Source organism: Macaca fascicularis, chromosome 11, assembly GCF_037993035.2.
Source record: "Macaca fascicularis isolate 582-1 chromosome 11, T2T-MFA8v1.1".
NCBI lineage: Eukaryota > Metazoa > Chordata > Mammalia > Primates > Cercopithecidae > Macaca > Macaca fascicularis.
In genome coordinates, this window is record NC_088385.1 from 64,638,384 (window position 1) to 64,665,836 (window position 27,453).

Sequence of the window (27,453 nt, forward strand, 5' to 3'; positions counted from 1 at the left end):
GGCTAACATGGTGAAACCCCGTCTCTACTAAAAATACAAAAAACTAGCCGGGCGAGGTGGTGGGCGCCTGTAGTCCCAGCTTCTCGGAGGCTGAGGCGGGAGAATGGCATGAACCCGGGAGGTGGAGCTTGCAGTGAGCCGAGATCGGGCCACTGCACTCCAGCCTGGACCACACAGCGAGACTCCGTCTCAAAAAAAAAAAAAAAAACAAAAAAACACAAAAAACTCCATTCCAGGGCCCGGTGCGGTGATGGATCACACCTGTAATCCCAGCACTTTAGGAGGCTGAGGTGGGTGGATCACGAGGTCAGGAGTTCAAGAATAGCCTGGCCAAGATGGTGAAACCCCATCTCTACTAAAAATACAAAAATTAACCGCACATGGTGGTGGGCGCCTGTAATCCCAGCTACTCAGGAGGCTGAGGCAGGAGAATCTCTTGAACCCGGGAAGTGGCGGTTGCAGTGAGCCGAGATCACGCCACTGCACTCTAGCCTGGGCAACAGGGCAAGACTCTATCTCAAAAAAAAAAAAAAAAAAAAGACTCCATTCCCTTAGGGCTTCTGGTTGATGCCCAGAAGTCAACAGGACATCAAGCATATATGCTTGCTAAGCACCTGACTGCAATGGGGTTGATCACAGCAGAACTTGTGTAACTTTGAGTGGAAGCCCTATGTGGCATCTGCAGCTGGTCTCCCGGTGGGTACAACACCCCACTCAGCCTGGGGTGCAGCTGCTTCACGATGGAAGGGGTTGCGAGAAGAAAGGCGGTGATTGCTAAGGGCTCAGTGAACACCTAAGGGCCAATGAAGGTCAGTGGCAGCTCACATTCCTGGATAGGTTTTTAAAACCACTTTTATTAATTAATTGTAAGTAATACAAATATTCCAAAAATATAAACAGACACTTAATGGCGTCCTGCATTTCAAGTTTTTGAATACAACAAATTTATCAAACCATGAATCTGTAAGCAAGGTAGTCAGCATCCCATAGCCCAGTTACAGTGGGAAGCAGATCCCCTACCCTCCAAGTGGCGTCTTGAAGGGGGAAAGCGGCACGAGATTGAACATGATAAGCAAAAAAGCTCACGAGGCCCAAAGAGGAGGGTCCACTCCAGGGGCAGGCCCTACAACGTTAAAAGAATGGGGGCAGCTGGCCTGACCTCTGGCCTCCTCTTTCCTGGCTGAATGTAGATATTTACCGGCATTTAGAAAAAAGGAGAAAAAGACAGAACTAAACCCCTGTTTAGGAAAAAGGGACCGAGGGACAGCAGTGGTTAAGTAATCCACTGAGGACCTGAAGGGGAAAATGAACTTACCTTTCTCATATACTTGACCTGGCTAGGACACTAAGTGCCAGACAGCCTTCTGAGGGGACTTTCTTTCTAAATGAGGCCTCAGGAACAGGTAGGGGCAGCAGAATAGAGTAACATCCATTTCCCAGGGAAAGACTGCCCTTACACTTCCCATGCTTTTAGCACAAAGCAGCGTCTGGGCCACTGTTACCAGAGGTGAGTTTATACATTTACAAAATGCTTAAAATCTTTGGGAGGCAGAAGGAAGCTAAACAGAAGGTCCCAGGTTAACTGAAGGCAAATTCACTCAACCTTTCTAGTAAGGGACCCATGGGCCTACAGAGTGTCCCCTCTACAATGTGCAGAGTGGAAACCCTTACCTGACCCTTTTCCAAACTGGTCCTGTGTCCAAAGCTCCCCCTATGAGAGGGACACGAACATCAGGCTTTTGATTTAGAAGCCCAATCAGAGAGACACACTGTGTCCCTGAAGAGGCACCTTAAAAGAACTGAACCTGGCAGGTAGGCAGATTCCTGGCATGGCTTGAATTGGTGCTGACCAAGCATGGTGGCCTATTACCTCCCAAAGACCAGTCTCAAGTGGGAGGGGCTGATGGTGGGAAGCCCTAGAACAGAGTCCGAGATGAAGCAGCTTCCTCCCTGTCTTGCCCTCCAAAATTGAGTCTGGCCTGATTCCTCTGAGGAGCAAATTTTACAGTCATCCCTCACCCTAACACACGGTGAAACTGGAAACCCGACAGCAAATAATGACTAGGCTGGCTCTGGTTCACATGAATGGACCCTGGCTAGGTTTGGCTGAGTAGCTTCTCTGGGGCAAGTGGGAATGGCATTGCTGTGGGGGAGTTGCAGGTGGGCAGGCAGGGTTCTGATGGGAGCGAGGCCTAGAAAGCAGGGGCTTCATGCAGATGCAGCAGGGACACTCCCACCAAGCCATCCTGGGCTTTGGTCATGGGCCCCACACCAAGCACTTGGACAAGCCTGTTAGGAAAGGGGGTGGCACACGCTCTTCTTTCATCTGGAAAAACATGGAGATCCAAGGGAGGGCGGAAAGGGTCCTAGAAACTCAAGTCAGCTTAGAGCGTCTTATTGCTTATTTAGAAGAGCCTAGCTGGGCCCATACAGAAAAAGATTTGGCCAAGGGCTAACCCTTAGGGTGGGGCTTGGAAGAGAGGCCCCTCCTGCAATATTAGGATAGCAGCCTAGGCCAGGCCTTGGGTCCAAAGCCACAGTTGGCTCTAAGGGTCTGAGCTCCAGCTTTCCTTCAAGAGATGGTATTCCTGGCTAGCATATGGGGCCCTTTTCCCTTTAGGTACACTGGGACCCCACAGGCCAGGGGAATGATGCTGGCGGAAATGACCACATGAGTTCTGGGGACTCTGTTCCACTTTGATTCCAAAGAGAAAGACAAGGCCCTATAACCTTGTAACAGGAGGGAAGATGGTACCACAACGCTAGAGAAAGATGCCAGCCAGCCAGCTACCACTGAGAGCACCAAGCTGCTGCTCTACCCTCTGCTTTTCTCGGAACTTATTAGTTCCTGAGGCTGGACCTAGGGTGTGGCAATGGAAGGGATAATGGGGAAGAGTCCTGAGTGGGTGGTGTCCCTGCACCTGAAGCAATTCATAAATGCTTTGTGATACCTGCCTCCAGGGAACACAGAGATGGGAATAGGAGCTCCCTCCCACCCCAGGAGGGAGGGAGGGAGGGAAGAGAGAACCCCACCCACCCAGGGAGGCCATAATTAAGGCAGTGATGCTGAGGTGGGGCTCCTTTTTGGGAGGCCCCTTGTGCTCCCAATTACAGCAGCACTTCCTCATTTTCCACCCTGGGAAAACTTCCATTTCATGATGACTTTAATTCTAAAGCATTCACTATTAAGAACCTTTGAAAGCAGGAGACGCCCAGAGTGCAGGTCTGAGGGGCTCACTCACTTCTGTTACCAGAGGCAGAAAGCATGTGCATTAGGCTGGCAAATGGCAAGAACACTCATTCCCCCTCAGCCCAGGAACAGTAGAAGTTCTGAGGCCCTCGGGAGGCAAAGCAACAGCCAGGAAGGATGAAGGCTGGAACAGACAGAGCTCAGTAGAGGATAGGCCCTGGGGGAAGACACAACAGGAAAGAGCCCTGCCCAAGAAATGGGAGGGGCTGGGGCAGCTTAGTTCTCCCCAGCCCTTGGAACAAAAGTCCTTGCACCAGCACCAGCAGAGAATCCCTGAAGAGCAGACTTATGGAAATGATCCCGAGCTCAGCTGATCCACAAGTCACGGGGACACACATGTCCACGCTTTGAGGATTTATCTTTTCCCTGCAACCTCAGCGCTGCCGACATTCATCACAGGCCCAGGATTGTAACTTTGTCAGAAACAAACCAGGCCCGACACTCCGTGTTTAGAAAGAGAATTTTAAAACAGAGTCAAAAGAACGGAAATCAGTTATCTGTCCTCTTCCCGGGCAGGGAGAAAACCTCCTTCCCCACGTTTGAGACTATGACTAGGTGGTGAGGAAGGCAGGCTCAGCACCCCAGCCTTGGGGAAACAGAAAGGGCCCGTCCCAGGCACTCAGCTGGACGCAAGCACAGCCTTTGGGCCACAAGACCTGATGGCCACTGGGTGCTGGTCTGGAAATAAGTCCTCATCTTCCCAGAAATGTGATCTTTTGTCTGCAGCAGCTGGCTGGAGAAGGATTTCAGAAAGGTGTGTGCCTGGAGTACCCAAAGGCATACCCTTCCTTTATCCTTGGCATAGGCCTTACAACACTGAGGAAAGGCCATGGTTTGGCAATGGAGCCTTCAATAGTCTTCATCCCTATAGAACTCAGTGGCTCTTAGGGTGACAGAGGAGACAAGCTAACTTGGGAAGAGTCTTGGTCTTTCAGCTTCTCCCCCACTGAAACACTATATGCTGGGGCCACAGTTCATGGCAAAACACACACACAAACACACTCTCTCTCAAACACACATCTCAACAAGGTGGTGGCAGATAGCTCTGGGTATCGTTGCTCTGGCATTTGCCCACTCGGCATCTCAGCTGTCCTAAAGCTCTTTCCAATTACTTCTCACTCTTTACGGGCTGTGTGGTGAGGCACTCCAGCTTCTACTCTGTCACGCTGATCAAAAAGGCACAGTGTGGGAAAGTCCCCTACTGGGATGGCCGTTGCTTGGAAGCAGGGCAGGCTAAGGGGCCCGCAGCTGCCCAAGGCTGGTGTAGACGTCCTCTGCTCCGCTCAGCTCCTCAAAGATTGGGATCAGGTTCAGCAACTCAGTGTCTGCCATGTCATCAAACCAGGACTGCACAGGCACCTGGTGGGGGGAAGATGTGGTGTCAATCTCCCAACTGCCGCTTCCTCCTCCCTCACCCCAGAGCCCTAGAGGGTGGCTGGGTCTTCCTGGAGGGGTGTACTTCTCTGGTGGAGCCCACAGTTCCAGTCTGCTTCCTCTCCCAATCCCTACCGTGGAGACGTGTCAGGAGCACTCACTGCATTCTCAGGGTGGAAGATGTAAGAAGCAGGTGAGTTGTCCAGGATGAGGGTCTTCCTCAGGTCCCTACCCAGGCGGCTGAGGTCCTTGACGTAGCAGCCCTGGTGGAACACGCAGGACTCACGGAATAGGCGGGCCCGGAACACCCCACACCGATCCAGCAGGTCTGTCACAGGGTCGGCATACTAGGAGGAGAGAAGATGCCTTAGTATGGATGCAGTCCTGGTCCTCCTGTGGCACCCTAGGGACCAAAAGGGAGCTGCTGGACCACCCCTGTGGCCACCACACCCACTCCTGGTTCTTCCCTCTCACCCCTAGGTACCTTGGCCAGGCTGGCAGTGAAGAGAACACATTCAAAGAGTTCCCCCATACGTCTCAGGAACTCATCCACATAAGGCCTCTTGAGCACATACACCTGAGGAAGAGCAGAGCAGCGTGTTGGAAGCCTCCCTGTGATGAAGCTTTGCAGTACGAGGTACCTTCACCAGTTACAGAGAGCAGCAAGGAGCTCTCAACCCCTGCAGCCCAGCCTCTTGGACTACCTGGCTGGAAGCCTGCGGCCCCCTGAGGGTCCACAGACCCTGAGAACTGGCTGTATCCCCTCACCAGGTTTCCAATGGATCAGTGGTCCCAACCTCAACCTGGCGCAGGAAGAAGTGCATACACCTTGTCCCAGAAGCCATCTCTGTTTCCGGCGGCGGACCATCAGCTGCCTCCAGAAACAAGTAATCAAGAATAGGCCTCACAGATGGAAACAGCCTATCCTGGATTACTTGAATCCAGCCACAGCCTCTATGGGAGCTTTCTGTCCTTGGCTCCAACAGGACAGTCTGTCCAGGTCACGATCAGGTAATGAACTGCACCAGGGAGCAGTGACTTTTTCCCCTCAATGGCCCCATTCTAGACAGATACTCTGCCGACTCTTGCTCTGCACCAGATTTTGTGCTTGCTTCTGCCAGCCACCCCTAACACCTGCGTCCACCTTTACGATCTTGCACATTTTGGCAAGTCCTTTGGCTACCTGACCCCCCATCGGTCTGCACTCTATTGCTTCCATGACTCTAGCCTACACAGGTGCTATCAGAACCATTTCCAGAAAGGTCCTTTTTCTTTTTTTATTTTTTAGAGATGGGGTCTTGCTGTGTGAGGCCAGGCTGGTTGTAACTTGTGGGCTCAAGTGTTCCTCCTGCCTCAGCCTCCCAGAGTGCTGGGATGACAGGTGTAAGCCACGGCGCCTGACTCCCAAAGCTCCTTTACCCACATAACTCCCGAGCTCAACGAGAGTCAGCCTGCCGTGACTCTCCCTCCTAGAGTGGGCCTGAACTGGCCACCAACTCACCAGACCCCTCAAGAGCTCTGCAGGAACCCTCTGTTCTAGGCAGCCACAACTTAGCATCTGTTAGCCTGCCATTCCTTTGACCTCCAACAAGCCCCTTCCTCATCCCAGCTATTCATCAAGTCTGGCATCCTTTCAAAACCCACCTTGGGCAGGTAGTGCTCCCTTATTTTAACCTCATCCTTTTAAAAATTATTCATACCCTTCCTTGTTAGCCAGGAGTTCACAGTGTGTATCTGTTTGAAAATATGCCTTCACCTGTTCTACAAGGGTTTAGCACATCCCTATACCCTCAGCTAGACTGTAAAAGGGCTGCTGGACCAAGCCTGGTCCTGACCGGGGCCTGGCAGGTCTTCTGGGCAGGCAAGCTGAGTAAATGGTCTTTCACTAGCAATGTCACATGATCCTTAAGCCGGGACTGCCTGGGCTGCAGGCTGGAGCCTGGTCCGTTTAGATTTGAGTGCTCTTTACATTGACAGACATACATTGAGTACTTCCTCAGGCAGAATCCAATGGAGGGCCCCAGGGAAGGCAGTCAGAGAAGGCTTCACAGAGGAGGAGATGTCTGGGCTGGGGAGGAAGAAAGTCACTAGCTATTCACAGTGGGGGTGTGGGGGGGGAGCATGGGCAAGAGGGCATTCCAAGCAGAGAAAATGGTTACTACTGGTTTCCTTGCCTGTTACAGGAAAAGAGATACCTGGTTAAGGTATCTTAACAGGTATAGATACCTTTCTTAAGGAACAGAGAAATGTAATAAATCATGTTAACAGTGCTGGCCACGTGAGAGGATGGTGGTTAACAAATGATAGCTATTATTATTATTATTAAATAAAATGTAAACTATTTTTTTAAACAGCTTGGTTGCAAAGAGAAAACAAGGGTGACAGCTGGGGGGGATATGGGCTGAAACTCTTTTTTTAAGATGAGAAAGCCTTGAGTGTGAAAGATACCAATAAAAAGGGGAGGCTGGAGTTATAGAAAAGGGATCAGCTGACAGAACGCAAGCCCTGAGACGGGTGGAGGACCCCAGTATGCGTGGGGCAGAAGGCAGACCCCCCACCCTCTGGGCTGGGTGTGGTCGGGCTGGCAGCTCACCTGGTGAGTGGTCCCTTCAATCTCTATAGGCACTATGAAGTCAGCATTGTTGATTGGCTGGAAGGCAGAAAAGTTAATGCTGTCAGCATGGTGGCAAAGAAACATGAGGCCCCCACCATAACCCTAGGTGGGTGGGGAGAAACAGATCTTAGAGACTCCTGGAAGTGCCTCTGGCCGCCCCATTAAGGGGTTCTCACCCTAGTTCAAAATGTGATATCCCATTCTGGTTTTCCCTACTCCTTAGCACCTCCACTCTGACAAATTCTACCTGAGCTGAGAGTTTTGGGGCCTGAGTTTCCTGATGAGACAAGCAGGGGCAAGGGCCAAAGGTGATTGAACCACTCTTTTAGGCCTGCCCTGCACAGAGCCCTGGTGGCTGTCTGTGCTATGTGGCTCAGGGGCAGATGCAGCCTGTTGGGAGTGATTGGAGATAGCAGCCCTGGTGGAACACACAGGGTTCCTACTCAACAGTCTTTAGTGGGGCCTCTAGATACCTGTGACACCAGGGTGGCCAAAATGCCAGAGGCCTGGCCTTTTCCCTTCTAATCTCTCCTCTTTCCTCACCTTTAGCTTCCTTACACAATTGTTGTCAGATTCACAAAAGGGCCCAAGATAAAGGTAGGAAGGGTTCCCCAGACGTTGAGTTACCTTAAATGAGCTATGCACAAGGGTTTCATCGAGGTCAATGACCACACAGATCCTTCCTTGATCTTCCTCTGTCACCTCTGGGAGCAGGCAGGTCCCTGGGATCTAAAACCAAGCCAGGTTGCTGAGATCTGCCCACCAAGAAAGCCCAGTTGTACCCCTTGGCATAACTATGGGAAGAGCTGGGCTGTTTGTGGAGACAATCACCAACCCAAGATAGGCACCTCTTAAAGGCCGGGAAGAGAGAAGGTGGAGTTGTTTCATTGCTTTCAGCCTCCCAATGGGACTATTAAGTGATCTGGACATTGGAGGTGGTGGCCAGGGCTGGTGTGGGATGGACAGCAGCTGTGGGAAGAGGGCATAGAGCACCAGCTGTCCCCTAAAATCTAATGCCTTGCACACAGCAGGCCCTCAACAAATATGGGGAATAAATGGCTTCGCAGGTCAGGGAGGTGGCTGGCCAGGCACCAAGGACTATGCACGTCACCCTGCCCATGGAGCTGGCAGGGATCACAGGGTCCTGGCTTCTGAGTACTTACCAGGCCAGAGTCACGTACCTGGTAGAATTGGTACTGGAGACACTGGAGCAGATCCGACTGAGGAAGAGAAGGAGGCGGTCAGCGCCATCTCACCGCCCTTCCCACCCCATTCAAACCCGCTACTTCTGTCTTAAGCCTGAAGGGCAACTTTCTCCTGCAGACCCAGCCACCTGGAAGCTCCTACCATGTGAAAACTTACTTTTCCTAGGAGTGGGGCAGGAAAAGGGAAAGGCTAGAGCTTCCTTTCCACATTAGGCCTGGTGAAGGATGAAGAAGACAAGTGTCCCTGTTCTCAGTTGACACTGCCTCTCAATTGGACAAAGTGAGGAACAGGGAACTCAAGTAACTGATTCAGGGACACAGAGTCGAGGCAGAACCAAAGTCTGAATTCCTCACAGTGGCAAACTCTCGCTAAGTCCTTAAACTCAGCTTCTCTTTGAGAATATGTTGTTTTCTATGCACTCCTTAGGGGTTATATGGGGGAACAAGCCCTACAAAACATCAAGTAAGCCACACTGTGGGTACCCAAAATGTGAGGGGAGGGAGTGCAGAGAGATCAGCAAGCCCCCCCACCCCAATTTTTGCTAATATAAATATTATGACCGCTGGGCGCAGGGGCTCACACCTATAATCCTAGCACTTTGGGAGGCCAAGGCGGGCGGATCACCTGAGGTCAAGAGTTCGAGACCAGCCTGATCAACACGGAGAAACCTTTTCCATCTCTACTAAAAATACAAAATTAGCCGGGCGTGGTGGCACATGTCTGTAATCCCAGCTACTCGGGAGGCTGAGGCAGGAGAATCGCTTGAACCCGGCAGGCGGAGGTTGCAGCGAGCCAAGATCATGCCATTGCACTCCAGCCTGGGCAACGAGAGCGAAACTCCGTCTCCAAAAAAAAAAGAAAGGTTACAGTTTTAAGTGTTCTTAATGAAAACTCTGAAGAAAAATTAAAATCCTAGCACTTAGATAAACAATGTGGCATTCAGTGTACTGCCTTCAAATCTGTGTCAGCAGACTTTTTTCAGAATGCTATATAATTACACACTCTGCCTTTTTACTTAATGTTGCAAGTCAATACTTCTCCATGTTATTGAGAACTCTGTAAAAGCTAATCACTCAGTAATACTGTCATGTTGTATTTTATTTAACCATTTCCCCTACTGCAAAATGCAGTGATTTTTCACTGATGTATGTCTTCAGCCTGGTCTTGAGAAAAACGAAGGACAACCAGACCTCAGTGTTTCAGAGAAGTACTACTGGCTTTTGGGGCAGAATAATTTTTGTTGGTTGGGGCTGGCCCCACCTGTGAAGTACTAGACATATAAAAAATACCCACAAAATCCCAAATGCCTTGCGTGAGTACAGGAGAGAATTACTGACAGGAGTTATTAACAGCATGGTAGTTTCAATTCCTTGGTTCCCTGTAAGTCAGGTAACTTGGAAGTTAGCTTTGCATAGTTGAGAACAACAACACAGGCTTTAGAGCCAGAGAGATCTAAGTTCAAATCCTGACACTACTATTTATCAACCATGAACTCTTCAGGTGCCACATAAACCCTCTCCATAAACCCTTATCTGCAAAGTGTAAATCCTGTGATTTCCTTACAGGGCTGCTGGCTAGATCACATGAGACAATATATGCAAAGCACCTTGCCTAGTTCCTGGAACCTGGAAGGATCAGGATCACAGGGGCCGTCAGAAACCACAGGGACATCTGAATGGCCCATACCGCAAAGGGGAAGGAACAGAAAGGAAATGAACTACTTATGGAAGGATAGAGGAAGGGCCCCTCTCAGCCAGAAATCTTTGCAACCTCAGGCAAGGCTTCCTTGTCTGGTTGCCATCATTGGCAGGGATCTCCCACTAACAGTCCCTTCTTTGCTGGCATCTTACCACCCCAACCCACCTACCTTAGCAATGGTGTTTGCTTCCTCCTTATACGCGGCGAGCTCAGTGGAGGAACTTGACTGGCCAACATGCTGGGCACGAAAACAGCAGAAAAGGGCCTTGAAAATGTTACGTCCACGAGGCTTCTTAGGAGAGGACTTGGAGACCAGGCCTAGGGTGGACAGAATGAGAAGCCTTAGCTCTAGGGACATCAGTTTCTGTCCACAGATACTACCATGCCCATAGCTCTTCCAGTTTGTAAGCTCTACTAGGGCACACAGTATACGGCTGGTGAACAACCACATACAGTTAACAGTAAAACATACATGTTTATTCCAGCCTTTTCTCTTTAAAGCAGGAACGTCAGGAATCTCCATTCTCTGGGTTGGGAGACCTGAGCTACAGAGCATTTATTCTTCATTCCATGGGGGAAGATGAGGCCAGGCACAGAATCAAGGTGTTGTGCTGCTCCAGCTGCAGCCCACTCAAAATTAATTCACGAAGACAAAAATCCTCCCTAACATCAATTCCCAGGAAGGCCATCAGTTCCAGACAATGGAGTAACCTGGTCCCCTTCGAGTTAGTGGAGCTGTAGTTCTGTTCAGCATCAGCTTCCCTAGATACTGGGTCAGGGGAGGCAGAACTGAGCCCAATTTGCCTAAAAACCTCAGGCTAGAGGCTGGGCGCGGTGGCTCACACCTGTAATCCCAGCACTTTGGGAGGCCGAGGCAGGCGGATCACGAGGTCAGGAGATCGAGACCATGCTGGCTAACACGGTGAAACCCTGTCTCTACTAAAAATACAAAAAATTAGCCAGGCGAGGTGGCAGGCGCCTGTAGTCCCAGCTACTCGGGAGGCTGAGGCAGGAGAATGGTGGGAACCCGGGAGGCGGAGCTTGCAGTGAGCCCATATTGCGCTACGGCACTCCAGCCTGGGCAACAGAGTGAGACTCCCTCTCAAAAAAAAAAAAACAAAAAAAAAACAAAAAAAAACCCTTCAGGCTAGAAACAAGAGACTAGGAACTACAGAGCAGCCCCAGCCCCAAGGAAGAAGCTACACTTTTTGTTCACAGTCTTGTCTTCCTCCTCCACTCCAGCAGCTCTCTTTAAGGCCCCCCCACCCCCACCCCAGGATGGGGAGCCTAACTGGTAAAACACAAGATACCATGGATTAGCCCCTTGGAACACACATTTGCAGCCTCAGGTTCTAGGGTGATAGCCTTGCTTCTGGACTGAAGCTGCTTAGTCCTACCTTGATAATTTGGGTGGTGGAAACAAAGTCATTTTAATAGGAGACTTGGCAAGACATCCCCAGAAAGGCCAAGCAGATACAGAAAAAAACTATGAACATTACAGGATCAACTAGAAACGGACTTAAGGATAGCTTTTGCGCTGGGTGTGGTGGCTCATGCCTGTAATCTCAGCACTTTGGGAGGCCGAGGTGGGCGGATCACTAGAGGTCAGAAGTTCGAAACCAGCCTGGCCCACATGGTGAAACCCCGTCTCTACTAAAAATACAAAACAGCTGTGCGTGATGGCATGTGCTTGTAATCTCAGCTACTTGGGAGGCTGAGGCAGGAGAACTGTTTGAACCCAGGAGGTGGAGGTTGCAGTGAGCTGAGATCATGCCACTGCACTCCAGCCTGGCTGACACAGCAAGACTCTGTCTCAAAAAAAAAAAAAAAAAAAAAAAAAAAGATTATCTTTTGCAAGTTCCTTCTGCTATAGATGAACTTTTCTGACGACTGTTGAGCAAGAGTGGAAAGCTACAATGTGCACTGTGGCCAGGAGGTGGCGCTGCACAACCACTCACAGAATGGTCCTTGGTCCCAGGTCTCTTCTCCAGAGGGTCTTGAGTTTCCCAGAGCCTGAGCCGATGGGCCTAGTGATTAAACCCAAGCCATTCCAGTTTAAAGCACAGGGCAAACTACTGTGCAGAAAAATGGATGCCGGAAATGCCTCTGTCTTTGTGGGGGAAAAACGAAAGCAGAATGTACCACGAAGGACAGACAAACTGCCCTGTGTTATTACTTGGGACAAAGATGAAGGGAAGAGGAAGACAATGTGGTAGGGGCTACCCAGGAGCAACACACCCAGAAAATGCACCAAGGTGACCCTTGCAGAAGTGGATGATGGGAGGGCCATATAACATCCAGTTACTGGGTTGCCAGTGCCCCCTGGAGAGGAGCAGGGGAAGATCAAATTATTCCCCAGGACCAAGGGTGGGAAAATGGCCTTTACACAGCAGCTGGACAAGTACAGTCAGCATCACCCCCTAGGATAAGGGACTCAGCTCTGCCTCAACAGAAAGGCAAAGGACTTCCTGCAGGTGCAGGCTCACCCTCCCCTGCTGGCTGGTCCAGAGCTTGCTCTCTCTCTCTCTCTCCCTCTTCCCTGGGTTAGGCCAGATTCCTTAACATTGGTATGGCCATTGGAAACCTTTTAGAAAATGACTGGGCCTTTCCAGCAATTAGCCTAAAAGCCTAGACATCACTTTCAAGCTCCTGGCTCTGGAAGAGGAACCAAGATTTCCAGGGACAGGGATTTTGTCATGAAGTTGTGCTGGGGACATCCCCCAGAGCCCTTTATCAAGGAGAAAAAATTCAGAGCAGAGCCCAGTGCTCAAAGAGACCAGGATAAGCTGGGCGCGGTGGCTCATATAGGAGGACTGCTCAAGCTCAGAAGTTCAAGACCAGCCTGGGCAACATAGTAAGACCTCATCTCAAATTTAAAAAGACAGGCCGGTCGTGGTGGCTCACACCTGTGATCCCAGCACTTTGGGAGGCCGAAGTGGGCAGATTGCCTGAGGTCAGGGGTTTGAGACCAGCCTGGCCAACATCGTGAAACCCCGTCTCTACTAAAAATACAAAAATTAGCTGGGCACAGTGGCGCACACCTGTAGTCCCAGTTACTTGGGATGCTGAGGCAGAAAAATCGCTTGAACCCAGGAGGCAGAGGTTGCAGTGAGCTGAGATCGGGCCACTGCACTCTAGCCTGGGCAACAGAGCGAGACTCCAGCTCAAAAAAAAAAAAAAAAAGGGAAAAGAAAAAGAAAAGTCATCAAGACAGAGGTTCCTTGGATTTTCCCTATTTCTATGCTCAAATTGGAGGGAAAGGACAGCTTCCCCACCTGCCTGTATGGCTCACATTAAATTCTAAGCCCAGGGACTCAGGGCAGACGTTGACACAAAGCTCCAAGACGAAAGCTGAACCATTGCTTTCCCTTTGGTTTATGGTTTCTTCATGCAGAACCACAATCAGAGGCTTAACCCGGGCACAGAGCCTTTTTTAAAAGGCCACACAGCCTGGGCTTTTCCTGAAGAGAGGCTGTCAGGAATGCACTCAGCATCTTAGTGACAGACGCTGTGAAGGCTGAGTAATCCTGAGAGGTTGGGGGGGCGGTGAAAGGGGCAGCTGGCTGGGGGTATGGAAAGGCCTGGCTTGTGCCCGCTGCAGGGAGCCCAACAGGCAGAAACGCCTCAGTCCTAAACAGGGAGGGAGCTTGGACTCTGCAGGAGATGAGGGTCTTCTCAAAAACACAATGTGGCCGGCAGCCCCTGGGCCTCTGAGCCCACAAATGCCTTGAACTTGGGGGCAGGAGCTTGAAGCAGAGTACCTCAGACCCACAACAGCAAGGTCAACACCTCAGGCATCCGTCATTCCCCACTCCCCTGATGGGGTCCTGCTTCCCTCCAATCCTTTTCCAGGCTGGCTGTCCTCCTTACCTTTCTAAATACTACTCCAGAGAATTCATCAGAATGCATCAGCCTCTCCCAGCATGGCTGCCTCCCTGCAAGGCCCACAATGGCCGCAACTCAGTGCATTCATCAGCCTCTGTGACCCTCTGCATACCAGGCACTCAGTAACTTTGGCTGAGTAAATGACTCCAGGGTCCTCCAGGGCCTGTCACGACTGCAGAGCCAGGACCTGGGGAAGCCCCCACTAATTTGCAACAGCCCAGAAGAGTTAGATAGAGAAGCCTCCTTTATGTGAGGAAAGGAAGGTGAACACTGAGGGAGCTGGGGCCCTGAGGCAAGCCACTGAGTCTTTCTAGGCCACCGCCATGTTTACTGAGCATCACGGATGTGCCAGGCCTGCGTTAGACACTTGACATCATTAGCCTCATTTAATCCTTACTATTAACACTTTGGTAGGCACTAGTTCTCCACTTTACAGAAGGGAAACTAAAGCACAGAGAGGTTAAGTAACCTGGCTCACGGTCATGCAGGTAGTATGATAGCAGAGCCAGGATTCGAACCCAGATCTGCCTGAACCCAGAGCCCAGGCTCTTAACCATTACCCTGTATAGGGTCTCATACACATTTACTCATGCAACAAATGGGAGGTGTAGGGGCACTCTCAAGGTCTCTTCTGGATAACTTTTTTTTTTTTTCTTTCGGAGACAAGAGTCTCATTCTGTTGCCCAGGCTGAAGTACAGTGGTATAATCATGGCTCACTGCAGCCTCGATGTCCCAGGCTCAAGCAATCCTCCTACCTCAGCCTCTCAAGTAGCTAGGACTACAGTCTTCTTGGGAACTTTTGCTCTCTGCCTCTCTAGGATGAGCTGGTAAAGGACCAGTCTGAGGTCTAGCGCCTGCCCCTTGCCCCAGGTTTTCTTGAGCAGGCTGTCAAAGTTGGAAGGGGTAAAACAGCGCAAGGTTCTGGGATTCCACTCCAGGGAATCCACCCCCACCCCTGCCTGGACCTGCTGTGACCAGCAGATACCTCTGGGAGATCAAGATAACAATGGGGGGAGAGGAAGGAGGAGGGGCTGGAGCCAGGAGCTTTGGTCCAAGACCTGCACTGTTCCTTGGGTTTAAGGGTGAGGGAACCACAGAGTTCAGAGAGGGATCTGAAACTTGTGTCAAAGAGCCTTTCACATGGTTCCTTTGAGCCAGCACTCAGCATTGTGTCCTTGACAGCCAGGTGCAGGCCAGCCCCTACCCATCTGTGTGTGATGGGGAGGGGCACAGCCTGCCCTTCCAGGAGAGGAACACTGGGCACAAGATGATTTACAGGCCCACAGGGATTTCCTTCTTTAAAAAAAAAGAAAACAGAGGCCAGGCGTGGTGGCTCATGCTTGTAATCCCAGCACTTTGGGAGGCCGAGGCAGGCAGATCACCTGAGGTTGGGAGTTCGAGACCAGCCTGACCAACATGGAGAAACCCTGTCTTAGCCTGGAGTGGTGGCTCACGCCTGTAATCCCAGCACGTTGGGAGGCCAAGGCAGGCAGATCACCTGGGATTGGGAGTTCAAGACCACCCTGACCAACATGGAGACACCCGGTCTCTACTAAAAATACAAAATTAGCTGGGCGTGGTGGCGCATGCCTGTAATCCCAGCTACTCGGGAGGCTGAGGCAGGAGAATCGCTTGAACCCGGGAGGTGGAGGGTGCAGTGAGCCGGAGATCGCACCAGTGCACTCCAGCCTGAGCAACAAGAGCAAAACTCCGTCTCAAAAAAAAAGAAAAAAGAAAAAGAAAAAAAAAGAAAAACCTCGTTTCTACTAAAAATACAAAATTAGCCAGGCGTGGTGGTGCATGCCTGTAATCCTAGCTACTAGGGAGGCTGAGGCAGGAGAACTGCTTGAACCCAGGAGGTGGAGGTTGCGGTGAGCCAAGATCACGCCATTGCACTCCAGCCTGGGCAACATGAGCGAAACTCCATCTACAAAAAAAAAAAAAAAAAAAAAAAAAAAAAAGGATGGGGCCTTGAACTCCTGGGCTCAAGCGATCCTGCCTCATCCTCCCGAAGTGCTAGGATTACAGGTGTGAGCCATTATGCCTGGTCCACACAGGAAATTCATTGCACATGGTTTCCCCAACCAGGAAGGGCAGGACTCCAGCAGATGCCATGTAGCCCCAGGACAAGCTGCTTTCCCTCCTTCATTCCCTGCTACCCTCTGTGGACATCCAGCCCTCCTCTCCTGCCCAGATGCAGACGTGCTTCTGTCTTCCCTGCCCCAAACATTTGGTTTGGGGCTAGATGTCTGAGAGGACCAGCACAGACCCAATGAGGGAAGCAGCTCTGGCTTAAGAAGAAAGTGAGCTGGTGGCTGAAGACAGGGAAGCCAGGCCAGCCCTCCAGCTCACTGCTGTGAGGCTTCCTACTGAGGCAGGGTGTGAGGAGAAGAGGGGATGTGAGGAGTATGCCCCCACTGGGGATCATCAGGGCTGAGGTCCGGGCTCTGCCAGTTACTGACTCAGCCACACAGCCTTCTGGAGCCTTAGTTTCCTCATCCATAAACTGGGATAACAGCAAGCCCTCACTCAGGACTGAAAGGATAAACGAAGTTAGAGTAAGGCACTGTGCGAACTCTAGAGCTAAATGCTGTGCTTGTTTTAATTAATTATCCAAGGGGAGAGGACCACTAATTGGCAACATCATGGGCCTCATTCCAGGAGGCCAGCAACAGCTCAGGAGCCCTCCCACCATCATCATGTGGATGAAGCCCAAGAAGACGAGGGAAAGGTGCCTGAGAGCTCTACTATGAGCAGGTTTCAGAAAGTCAAAACAGCCTCTATACCTTCTCCCCAATCCACAACAAAATTTGTTTTCCAGCTCACAAACTCCCTGACTAGGTATTCTGTGAAAAATAAAAGCAAGTAAGACTGTTTCACTTGAGACAAAAATCACCATCTCCCCTGGTATTCACCCCCACCACCCTCAAGAAGTACCAGGTGAGGACACTATTTGCCTCTGCCTCTTAAGAAGCATATGCATGGGCCGGGGGAGGTGGCTCAAGCCTGTAATCTCAGCACTTCGGGAGGCCGAGCCTGGTGGATCACTAGAGCCCAGGAGTTCAAGACCAGCCTGAGCAACCTGGCAAAATCCTGTTCTACAAAAAAAAAAATTAGCCAGGTGCACCTGTAGTCCCAGTTTGGCAGGCTGAAGTGGGAGAATCACCTGATCACCTGAGCCCAGGAGTTCGAGGCTGTAGTGAGCTGTGACTGCACCACTGCACACCAGCCTGGGTGACAGAGTGAGACCTTGTCTCAAAAAAAAAAAAAAAAAAAGCGTGTGCATGTACTAACACGTGAACACATGCACACATACACACGAATGAAGACCAGAGTGACCAGGGCAACAGTATTTTTAATCTTCTCCTGAAGGTCAGGTCCAGATACCACTTTTGTCAACAACACAGCTTTGTGTCCCAGCAAAGGAACTTCTCACACATCTGCCTGGCATTTGGCAGAAGGTAACCTCTGAAGCAATCAGATTTTAACAAGCCCATTCACGTAGAAAGTTGCTTTCTTTTTTGGTTCATCCCCAGAAGTACTTCCTTCCCCACCACCTCCCATCCCCCACAGCAAAGGACTTAGCCTTAGCCTGGCTATCACTATAAAATGGCCCCTCTGAGGGGCCTCCTTCCTCTCAGCTATTGGAGGAAGGAGAGTATTTGGAGCATTTCCGGCCCTTCTTGGCCGGCTGCCTGAACCCTGCAGCCAAGACACATTTGACTGGGACTCCCCCATGGAGAGAAGTCCTCCCAGGTCCTCTGCAAGGGGCATCTGTGCTGTGCCTTGGCTATGGACATATCCTAAAGTGCCAGGTGGACGGAAGAGCTCCTGGGACCAGCAGGTGAGTCGGTAGGGAACAAAAGAGAGTGGAATGCCTAGGTAGCCCCCAAAAGACTGCAAACAATGGGGAGGGTGTACTGCTTTCACACCCGGCCACTGACACTGTTCTCTACTGCTAACAAGTAAGGCAGGGCCGGACCCAGCTTAGCACTGGCTCCCAAAGTTCCAAAAAGTAACTGTGAACTAACTGCACGGACATTTTTTGAAAAAAGCAGTTTTACACTTTGGGAGGCAAAGGCGGTGGGGATCACTTGAGATCAGGAGTTCGAGACCAGCATGGCCAATATGGTGAAACCCCATCTCTACTAAAAATGCAAAAACTAGCCGGGTGTGGTAGTGAGCTGCTGTAATCCCAGCTACTCTAGAGGCTGAGGCAAGAGAATCACTTGAATCCAAGAGGTGGAGGTTGCAGTGAGCCAAGATCATACCACTGCACTCCAGCCTGGGAGACAGAGTGAAACTCTGTCTCAAAAAATAAAATAAAATTAAATTTAATTTAAAAAAGCAGTTTTAGCCATGCTGTTTGGTTCATACCAGCATGTTGTATGCTGGTGCAGGGAGGGCACCAGCAACTGGGGCAGTCCTACCTAAGCCAGTGTCTCCATTAGTTCCCTTTCCCTGGGCAGCTCCCTACATGGCTGTCTCTTCTTTCAGACCTGAGTCCTTAATGCCACCTGTGGGGCGAGGGTCACAGGTCACACACTTTCTTGTCTCTCCCCCTTCAGCAGTCTGTTCTCTGACCTCAGCTAGAGAGGTCAGAGGACTCGGTTTTGGGAGCAGGGGACTTCTGGCAACTTCTAAAGGATGCTGATTTCAGAATCAGCCTCTAAAGGAGTTATTCCCAAAACACCCTCCTGGGCAGCTCTAACATACTTTAAAAACGTGCTGGGTTGGGGTGGGCCTCCAGAAGTAGTAGGTCCTGGATCAGAGACAGAGGAGGCATTTCCTCATAGACAAGTCAGCTGCAGGCTCAGCCCTGCAAGCCCCACTCCAGAGGGCTCTTGGGGGATGTCAGGAAGTGATATAATAGCCCAAGGGGAGCAGGGACAAGCCTGAGATGCCATCCAAGAAAACTCAAAGGGCTGGATCCTGCCCCTGCCTCAGCAGGAGACCCTGCCCTATGTAGCACCAGCCAGAGCAAAGATTGTTAAGGGACTGGAAACCACACTTGCCCACCTGGAGTTCAACCCCTCCGTCCCCTTAAGGAGGTGTAGAACAAGCCCCTGTGGGAGGAGCTACACACAGACACCCTCTCAGTGAGTGTTTCAAGTTCCTGCCTTGGTGCTGTACCCTTGACTCCTGGAATGCTTGGATACAGTTGAAGCCTAGGAAGAATCCAGTGCTTCTTTCCCTTCCAGGTATGTAGGCCTGCTTTAGGTTGATACAAACGTGAGCTGGAGAAAGTAGTGAGGACACAGGACAAAGCAAGGGTATCTGTTCTGACCAGGGAACAATACATAAGGCACCTAGACTTGAGTTCGAATCTAGGCTCTGCCATGTGTAAGGTATGCAGCCATGGGCCTCAGTTTCTTCATCTGCAAAACGGGAAGACTACCTATTTCTCAGTGTCAGAATTATGGGGAGCTCAGGGAGAGTCCTGGTCCTAACAAAAGCTTGGTAAGTGTCAACTGCTACTCATTAAGCGTAGAGCACTTTCATACTCCTACCTCAGTCCCCGTTTCAAAATGTTCACATTAAAGGGACCATAGAGATTTCTTCTAACTCATTTCAGAGGTTACCTCATTTCAGAGGTAGTAACGGCCAAACCGGAAATGATGTTTTCCGGGACTCCACAAAAACCAATCACTTGCACAAACACATACACACTCATTGAGGCTGGCCAACCAGTTCCTCCTTCATGTGGCTGGCCTCTGCAGAAGGACTGGAAGGAGTCTGCCAGGGAGGCACCCATCTCCAGGAACATTCGCCTTCTCCCCCTACACCCCTCAGCTTCACCTAGGACCAGCCAAGTTGTATAGGTGAGTCCACTTGAGAAAGCACTGATCTAGACATCAGGAAACCCAGCTCTTGCTCCAGTTCAGCTTCTCAACAGTTCCGTGGCCTTGCTAGGGCACAATTCTCTGGGGTTCAGTTTCCTCATAAGTCAATCTGGAAAGGTTTCCCCTGCATGGTCCCTTAAAAGGTGGCTTTACCTGAAGCATGCACCTGAAGCATGAACTCAAAGGCACTCAAAAAAGTGAAATGCCAGACAATGCAAATGTCTGGCTGACACTAGCCATGTACCCTTGGGCAAAGTCCTTCCCCTCTCTCTGTGAAAGTTTTCTTTATCTGCAGGGTGGGCGCGGTGGCTCACGCCTGTAATCCTGACACTTTGGGAGGCCGAGGCCGGCGGATCACGAGGTCAGGAGATCGAGACCATCCTGGCTAACACAGTGAAACCCCATCGCTACTAAAAATAAAAAACAAATTAGCCAAACGTGGTGGTGGGCGCCTGTAGTGTAGTGCCAGCTACTCCGGAGGTTGAGGCAGGAGAATGGCATGAACCCGGGAGGTGGAGCTTGCAGTGAGCCGAGATTGTGCCACTGCACCCCAACCTGGGCGACAGAGCGAGACTCCTTGTCAAAAAAAAGAGAAAGTTTTCTTTATCTGTTAAGTGAGGTTAATTCCTCTTATCGGAAAGGAAAAGTTGTCAGGAGAACTAAGTGAGATACTAGATACAAAATGCTAGGAATAGTACCTCGCCTATGGCAAGTACTCTATAAATACTGGCTATAACCTTTACTGGGTAAACAAGGATGGATCATTACTCTGTCCATTTACTCTGAAAACTTTAGGACTCCTCTTGAAGAGCCACAGATCTTTAACAAACAGTAAAACTGGACCACCAAGAGGAATTTTCCTGCTCAGGGCAAAACAGGCAGTTGGGGCCACTGCTGTGCCTACCTGGCTCTTCTCCAGGGGCACCTGTCAGAGCCACAAGGAGCATTTGGAACACATGCATGCCTGACCCACCTGCCCGTGAGCTGATTCAGTAGATCCCAGGTGGGGGGTCTGTATTTTTAGCAAGTGTCACAGGAGACTCTGATGTGTGTCCCTGGCTGAGAACCAACAACTAAAGGTGCCAGGGTCTCTGACTAACCCAGGGCTAGAAGGCAATTCAGCCAAAGTCCCCTTGGCCCCTCTCCCCACCATACCTGACTGGCTCAGTGTTTCTGTAAGCCTTGGAGGACTCATGCCCAGGATCCGGTTTTCTTCTCTAGGGATAGTTCTATGTGATGTGAGACAGAAAACCTGGGTCTGCTGTCTCTACCTGCAGGCCCCTGTTCCTGTGAAAGAGGGGTCCTAGCTCTATTCTGCTGTGGGAACAGAACAGCTGGGATCTACTATCCAGGAAGCCTTCCACAGGCAATCTGAGCCTTTCCATGAGTCTAGTCTGCTTGGCTGTCACTGGGACTGGGGCCATATTTCTTCCCTGGGAAAAGTGCAGGTGGGAAAGTGCAAATTCAACAGGATGGAAAAAGCTATGGCAAGAAATAAAAGAAAGTATAGAATAAAAAGAGAGTAAGAGCAAAGTCTGATTTGGGGGGATGGGGGTTGGGGAAGGACTAGAGCACCTAGGAGGGAAATGGAAAGGTCAGATCCACTCAGAGATCAGGTTCAAGGCTAACTCCTAGAATAGCTAACATAAAACAGGGCATACACACTTTTGCCTAGAGGGAGGCTGTGGCGCTCACTGGAGTACCCTGTGATAACAGATCCTGGTGCAGGCATACTCAGACCTGAAGGGCTAGGCATTTTGCCAAACAAAGAAACTCCATTCTATTTGGTCTCTGGTCCAGAGATGCTTCCAGTTTTAAGAAGTCAACTTATCCACTTTAATTTCTAGTAGTTTCTTCGTAAGATTTGTATGTTAATGTGCTCATCTGCATCCCAGTTCAGAACTACTCCTCCATTTCAGGAGAGAGAGGGAAATATGTCAGGGCCACACCCAATCCCACGTCCCCAAGACAAGCGAGTTAATTCCATGCTTCCCAGAGCTGGCTAGACTAAGACAAGATGAAAAGCAGATCAGTGCTGCTTTTGTACTTTCTCAATGTTGGACCCTAAAACCACAGCAAAAAACAAATAGCTTAAGAACATCTATTTCTCTTCAAACCCCATTTTCTTTTTCCCCTCTTACTAAAATTACCTAAAAGAAACCTCAATTTCTCTGAATTCATTAACTCTCAAAGCAAACAGTGAGAGAATGTAGCATACAGTTGTCTTGAATATTCGTTATATCCATATTTGAGAACCTCTAAGGAGGTTTAGACTTTAGAGATTTAGACTTTAGAGACTCAGAGGGGGCACATGCCTGGCCTTCTCCCACCCCCAGATGCCCAGGCATCAGACACAATGGTAAAAGTCCCAAAGCCCAGGCAGATAAAATCACATCCCAAGTCACATGACACAAAGAAGGGGTCTGTGCAGCAAGGCTCTTTGTAAGCCTCAGAGGTTGATCCTTCCAGAAGGCCCAAGCCCCCACAGTCAGTGTCCCCTCTGACCCCTGGCCACCTGTCTTGAAAACTAAAACCCACAAGACTACGTGCTGTTTACACGGTGTCCTTGGGGGAATGGAGGAAGGCGAACAGAGTCGTCTCACTATGTAAAAAAGGAGGACGTTAATATTTATCAAGCACCTACTAGGTATAATAGAAGAGTAGATATCATTATTACTATTTTATAGATAAGTTACTAAAGTGATTTATCAAGTGATTTATCAAGTCTCACTGTGAATAGGAAAGGAAGGGATTTGAACCCAGGTCTGAAGCAATTTTGCTTCAGAAACAATGCTTTGAAGTAACAATGAAAACTTTAACCCCGACCCTGGTCCTACTTCATCCAATTTAAGAACCAAACTGACCATGATGGGAATAAAAGACAATACCCCAAATTACCCAAAAACTACCAGGAAAAAAAAAATGGAGGAGGAAGAGGAAGGGAAGCTATGTATTGATATGTACACACATACACACATAATCCCATATATATTTACATATTGCTTTTGTTTCCCATACTTATTTATAAACACTTTAATTCTCCACAGGTTGGGAGCATCAATTCACGTTGGCTAGAAATGTGACTTCTTTAGTATTTACCATTTTAACAAAATCCATGATAAGTGATTTGGAAGGTCCCATGGAGAGGATGAAATGACACCTTTCTGTTACCCAGTTTCTTTAAGACCTCCATGGTTGAGAAGAGAGGACAAAGGAACACCCCCACCTCTGCCATCCTCCGAGAGATTTTTCACAGCAATTCCAGTGCTGCTCAGTGGAAAGCTCCGCAAGTCAACTGCAAACCCCCAGCCCCAGATATTAGACATTTACAAACTTTGTTGCTGATTTATCAGCACTCTTCTGCGATTTTGGGGGCAGGAGCAAACACAAGCTTAAGTCACCACACAGGCTCCAACCCTTACCCCAAGATGGGGGAAAAACTCCAAAGGAGATGCAGGAGGGAGCCTCAGCAGTCACTGTGAGAGCACAAAGAGGCCAAGACCCAGGGTAGGCAAAGGAAGGTGAGAGGCACCAGCAGGGCAGGAGGAGGAGTCAGCTATAAACATGGAGGCTTCCCGCCCCCCACATAGCAAGCTATGGAAGGAAGCTTCCAGCAAGATTCATGTCTAAGCTTTTCAAGTTAAAGTCTTGGCTACATCTACAATGAAGGGTGCCTGAACAACTTCTTGAGGGAATAAGGCAGAATTTCCCCCTTATGCGGATAACAAAAGAGCTAGCCACCCTGAAAACTTGCCACATCCCAATTTTCAGAGATGGTCAGTCTCTCAGAAGAATCCTTGCGATTAGCTATCAGAACCTGTCCAGTTCCGCATGTGAGAAGGTAATCCAAGGCATCATCGAGAGGAAGGGGCATCAGGATTCATGGACAACAAAAAAATCTCTGATTCCTCCAAAAGGCGTGTGGGTCAGAGAGCTCCCAAAGAGGCTGCCTCCACCAGTTCTCATTTCACGTTGGGGGGTTACAGGGTGGGTCTTGTTTTCTTGGCTTTTCCCCATCTAATCCAAAAGCCAAGGTCACAACCTCTTAGCAATGGGGTGACAATCTCATATAGAGCTGCAGTAAACAGCCATTCTTGCCAAGCTGATATTAACATTTCTTTTTTCTTTTTGATGTTACACACAATCCTGTCCTTGCTGTACCAGAAAGCCATTTCACCCATCTGTCTGGGAAGATGATCCAATTTTGGTGCTTTTATCATCAATGCTTTCAGCAACTTTGTTCTACTTCCCCTACTGTAATTACTTTTGAATCATCAACACACCCAGACAGCCTTAAACCTCAGAGAACAGAATGCTAAAAAAGAAAAACAAAAATCTGCAATGGCAAGTAACTTCACTAAATAGCCACCCAAACTAGGAGCAATTTGTTTCTTTCCAGAAATTTACTTATTAATAATAAGTACCTCACACTCCTTCTTCCCCTTTTTCCAAAGGCAGGCAAGGCATGGAGATGGGATGTTATGGACAGGAGGGAGTGGGGAGAAGCAGGAACTCCAAAAGGAGCTAATTAAAACGTCTGCTTCCCCAGTCCCCCAGCTTTTGTTTTTTGTTTTGTTTTGAAGATGTAGGTTTTGTTTGTAAATGATGTGGGACTGAGAAAGTTGGTTGAGTGGCTGATGGGTGCCTAAGCAGCCCAGGAAGAAAGTATGCCCTCTCTGGAATGCAATCAAATTACATGGGGAGGGGCTGGGGAGGGGCCGGGCGCGGTGGCTCAGGCCTGTAATCCCAGCACTTTGGGAGCCTGAAGCGGGCTGATCACCTCAGGAGTGAAGACCAGCCTGGACAATTGGCGAAACCCGTCTGTACTAAAAATACAAAAAAATTAGCCAGGCGTGATGGCGCGCGCCTGTAATCCCAGCTACTCGGGAGGCTGAGGCAGGAGAATTGCTCGCATCTGGGAGGCGGAGGCTGCAGTGAGCTGAGATCACGCCACTGCACTCTAGCTTGGGCAACAGAGTGAGGCTCCGTCTCAATTAAAAAATAAAAATAAAAAATTACATGGGGAGGGACAGACTCAGTGGCTGCTGGCTTAAACCACACACACAAAAAAAGGGAAACATTAACTCCAAGAAAATCCAACACCAGCAACTTAACACTGCCAAGCCAGTTGCTTTGCTTTCTGCTGTTATCTATTCTGTGGCCTGCCATTCACCCTGGTGGATGAAACTTCCAGCTCTGATTTCTACGATGCCCCGGCGCAGTCCACCTATCCCTTACTCCTTGCGTGGTCTCACGATGCCCAAGGCACACTCCAGGGCACAGGGCTCCTCCCCCTATTCATCACCACTGCCCCCTCTTGAATCCCCCCACATCTGGATTTCTTCCCCTCTGGCTAGCTCTTAGGGCCTTTTCCTGGGATGAGTTTGGGAAGGGAGTGGGAAGAGTCAGGAGTGAGCTATGAACACACGCAGCCTCCCTCCCTTTTTCAGCCGTCAGCACAGTTGAGCAGCCAGCAGAGGCGGTGAAGTTGCCGCCTGGGTCACAGTCTGGTTAGTGATGCAGCCAGGAGAGCAGAAATCATGGCAACACCGAGGTCAGGGAGGCCGGAGCCTTCTGGGGGGTTGGGATCTGAGTAGGCCAGGCTCATCCCTCCTCAGGGCAGGCTTATTTAAAGTCCAGCCAGTGATGCAAGAGGAACACACTGCCCCCTCCCCCACCCCAACCCCCTCCCAGCTCCTCTCGTTCCACTGGGAAATTTGGGAGAGGCTGACACCACCAACTCAGCGTCTTTGCTCCTAGGGAAGTTGGGGGAGCTCCTTGGAACGTGAACCCCAGGAATTAGTGACCTGCTGACTAATGTTGCCAAACGGGTAGACGTGGGGCACACAAGGCCCCGAAGCTGGCCGCCCACCAGGCTCTAGGCCTCAGTGTTCAACTGCAGCACCGGCCCCTCGCGCTCTGTGGAGGAGGGGCGGGAGCGCTACGGATTCCGCCCCAGGAGCCAGCTCCCGCCCCAGCCTCCGGGGCCAGGTGGCCCGGGTCCGGCGGCTCTCCAGAGAAACGCCACACTCGTCCTTACACCCCGCGGAAATTCTGCCGCTATTTTGGACACATTCCTCAAGGCCAGAAGAACGTGGCGGAGGAGGAAAAGAGTTTCGAGTCCCCCACTGTGACCAAACTAAGAGGTTCCACCCTCGCTCCCCAGCTTTCTCCCGCCCCGGGAGAGGCCTCGGCCGCCGCCTCACCCCGGCGAGGGCCTGCGGGCCCCCTCGCGCCCCCACCTGACACTCTGGAAGGCGGGGGCCGCCAGCCCCTGCCCACAGAGAACTCGCACTTTTTCGCTGCGCGATTCAGAACCACGCCGGGTCTGATGCCATCCGGCGAATTATGTAACCAGGGACACCGCTCCCGAGCTAAACAAACGCGGCTCTGTGTGTGCAGCGGCGGCCCCGGGGGAGCGCACCGGGCAGGGAGGGGCTCTGGCCGGGCCTCGGAGTCGGGCTTGTTTGCTCAGCGAAACTAGCCAGAGGCAGCCGGGAGGGAGCCCGGCGCCGCCAATGTCCCGGGGCCCGCGCTGAGCCGGGGACCCGCCACGTCTGGTCTGCCAGGGCCCGGGCCCCTCCCCCACCGCGACCGCCCCCGCCTCCAAGTGGTGAACTTGGTCCCAAGTCCCGCCGGACGCCGTCACCGCCAGCTAGCTGCCGGAGCGACCTCGGGCTTGGGGGGCCTGGAAGTACTGGATTCCAGTCCCGGCTGCGTTCCATCTGGGGGTCCCTCCGTCACCTTCCTAACCCCTCCCCGCGATCCCAGGGCAGCCGCGCGCGGCTGTGAGGGAAAGTGACGACCCTATCCCCCAACTCCGAGGGGACGGACGCGGAGTGGCCCAGTGCTTCGAGAGCGATCCCTCCGTCTCTCAATCCCGAGGGGAGGGGTTGCGGGAAAGGGTGACAGCTGCGCCGAAGACGCCCCTTCCCCTAGGGCGCCGGGATCCCGGGTCCCGTGCAGCCCCCACGGAGGTCTGAGTGCCAGCCGGGATGCGGGGGCGGATGGACCGAAGGGGTCCAGTCGGGATCACTGGCTCTGAGCCCGGGAGGTCAAGGGCCGAGACCTGGGGTTCGGGGCTGTGCTAGCCCCCTCCTCGCCCGGGGGCGACGCAAAGTTTTGGGAAGTTGCTGCCCCTACCTTGCTTGGTGAGCACCAGGGCGTCTTCCCTCCGCGCCTGGGTGATGATGGAGCCGTGTTCCATCTAACAATCCCGCGGGCCCGGGCTGGCTGGGCGGGAGGACGGGCGGGCGCGCGGGCTGGGCTGGGCTGGGGGGCCTGGGCGGGGGCCCGCTCCAGCTCCCGAGATTCCGACTTCCACAGCTGTTCACATCCCCCCTCTCGTTTCCTCCCCGGGCCGGGAAGGTAGGCGGCCTGTACAGAGGGCGGGCGGCCCGGGCAACGGCTCCCCCGGGTGCCCCCGGCCCCGATCCCCCGGCGGCAGCTCCGGGCTCCTCAGTTTGGGTCCAACATGGAGAATCCGGAGCGAAAACAAGAGGAGGAAATGGGACACGGGGCGGTTTCCAGGCTCCCCCCTCCCCTCCGTACTCCAGATAAACAACCCGCGGCTGCAGCGCCC

The 27,453-nt window shown here is 51.3% G+C and overlaps 1 protein-coding gene and 2 long non-coding RNA genes across 10 annotated transcripts; 2 read left to right on the forward strand and 1 right to left on the reverse strand.

Moving 5' to 3' along the window:
- Positions 1-830: 830 nt before the first annotated feature.
- On the reverse strand, positions 831-27,367 carry CTDSP2 (CTD small phosphatase 2). 8 transcript variants are annotated; one of them, XR_012420418.1, is made up of 8 exons: positions 27,015-27,367; positions 10,312-10,460; positions 8,420-8,458; positions 7,866-7,967; positions 7,218-7,274; positions 5,109-5,201; positions 4,786-5,027; positions 831-4,609 (listed from the first exon to the last, which is right to left on the reverse strand). XR_012420418.1 is itself a non-coding variant. In XM_045365526.3 (8 exons), exons 1-8 carry the CDS (start codon positions 27,076-27,078, stop codon positions 4,484-4,486), a joined length of 816 nt encoding a protein of 271 aa, XP_045221461.1. In that variant the 5' UTR covers positions 27,079-27,367; the 3' UTR covers positions 831-4,483. The 8 variants fall into 8 exon arrangements, 4 of the variants coding, with proteins under 4 accessions (XP_045221461.1, XP_073863415.1, XP_005571456.1 ...); XR_012420419.1 differs by having other exon boundaries at positions 4,760-5,027; XR_012420416.1 differs by having other exon boundaries at positions 8,402-8,458.
- LOC135966254 (uncharacterized) lies at positions 5,105-6,975 on the forward strand. The gene is made up of 2 exons (XR_010579470.2): positions 5,105-5,261; positions 5,396-6,975. It is a non-coding gene; the product is annotated as an uncharacterized lncRNA (long non-coding RNA).
- Positions 17,744-24,421, forward strand: LOC123567531 (uncharacterized). Its single transcript, XR_006690517.3, has 2 exons — positions 17,744-17,872; positions 22,919-24,421. It is a non-coding gene; the product is annotated as an uncharacterized lncRNA (long non-coding RNA).
- Positions 27,368-27,453: the final 86 nt, after the last annotated feature.

Excerpts from the sequence above, each read along its gene's own strand:
- CTDSP2 (XM_005571399.5), bottom strand. The coding sequence starts at position 27,078 with ATGGAACACGGCTCCATCATCACCCAGGCGCGGAGGGAAGACGCCCTG. Across the intron at positions 10,461-27,014 it reads CCTGGTGCTCACCAAGCAAG|GCCTGGTCTCCAAGTCCTCT; the intron begins GTAGGGGCAGCA and ends TGTCCACCCTAG. Across the intron at positions 4,972-5,108 it reads TCACTGCCAGCCTGGCCAAG|TATGCCGACCCTGTGACAGA; the intron begins GTACCTAGGGGT and ends CTCTCCTCCTAG.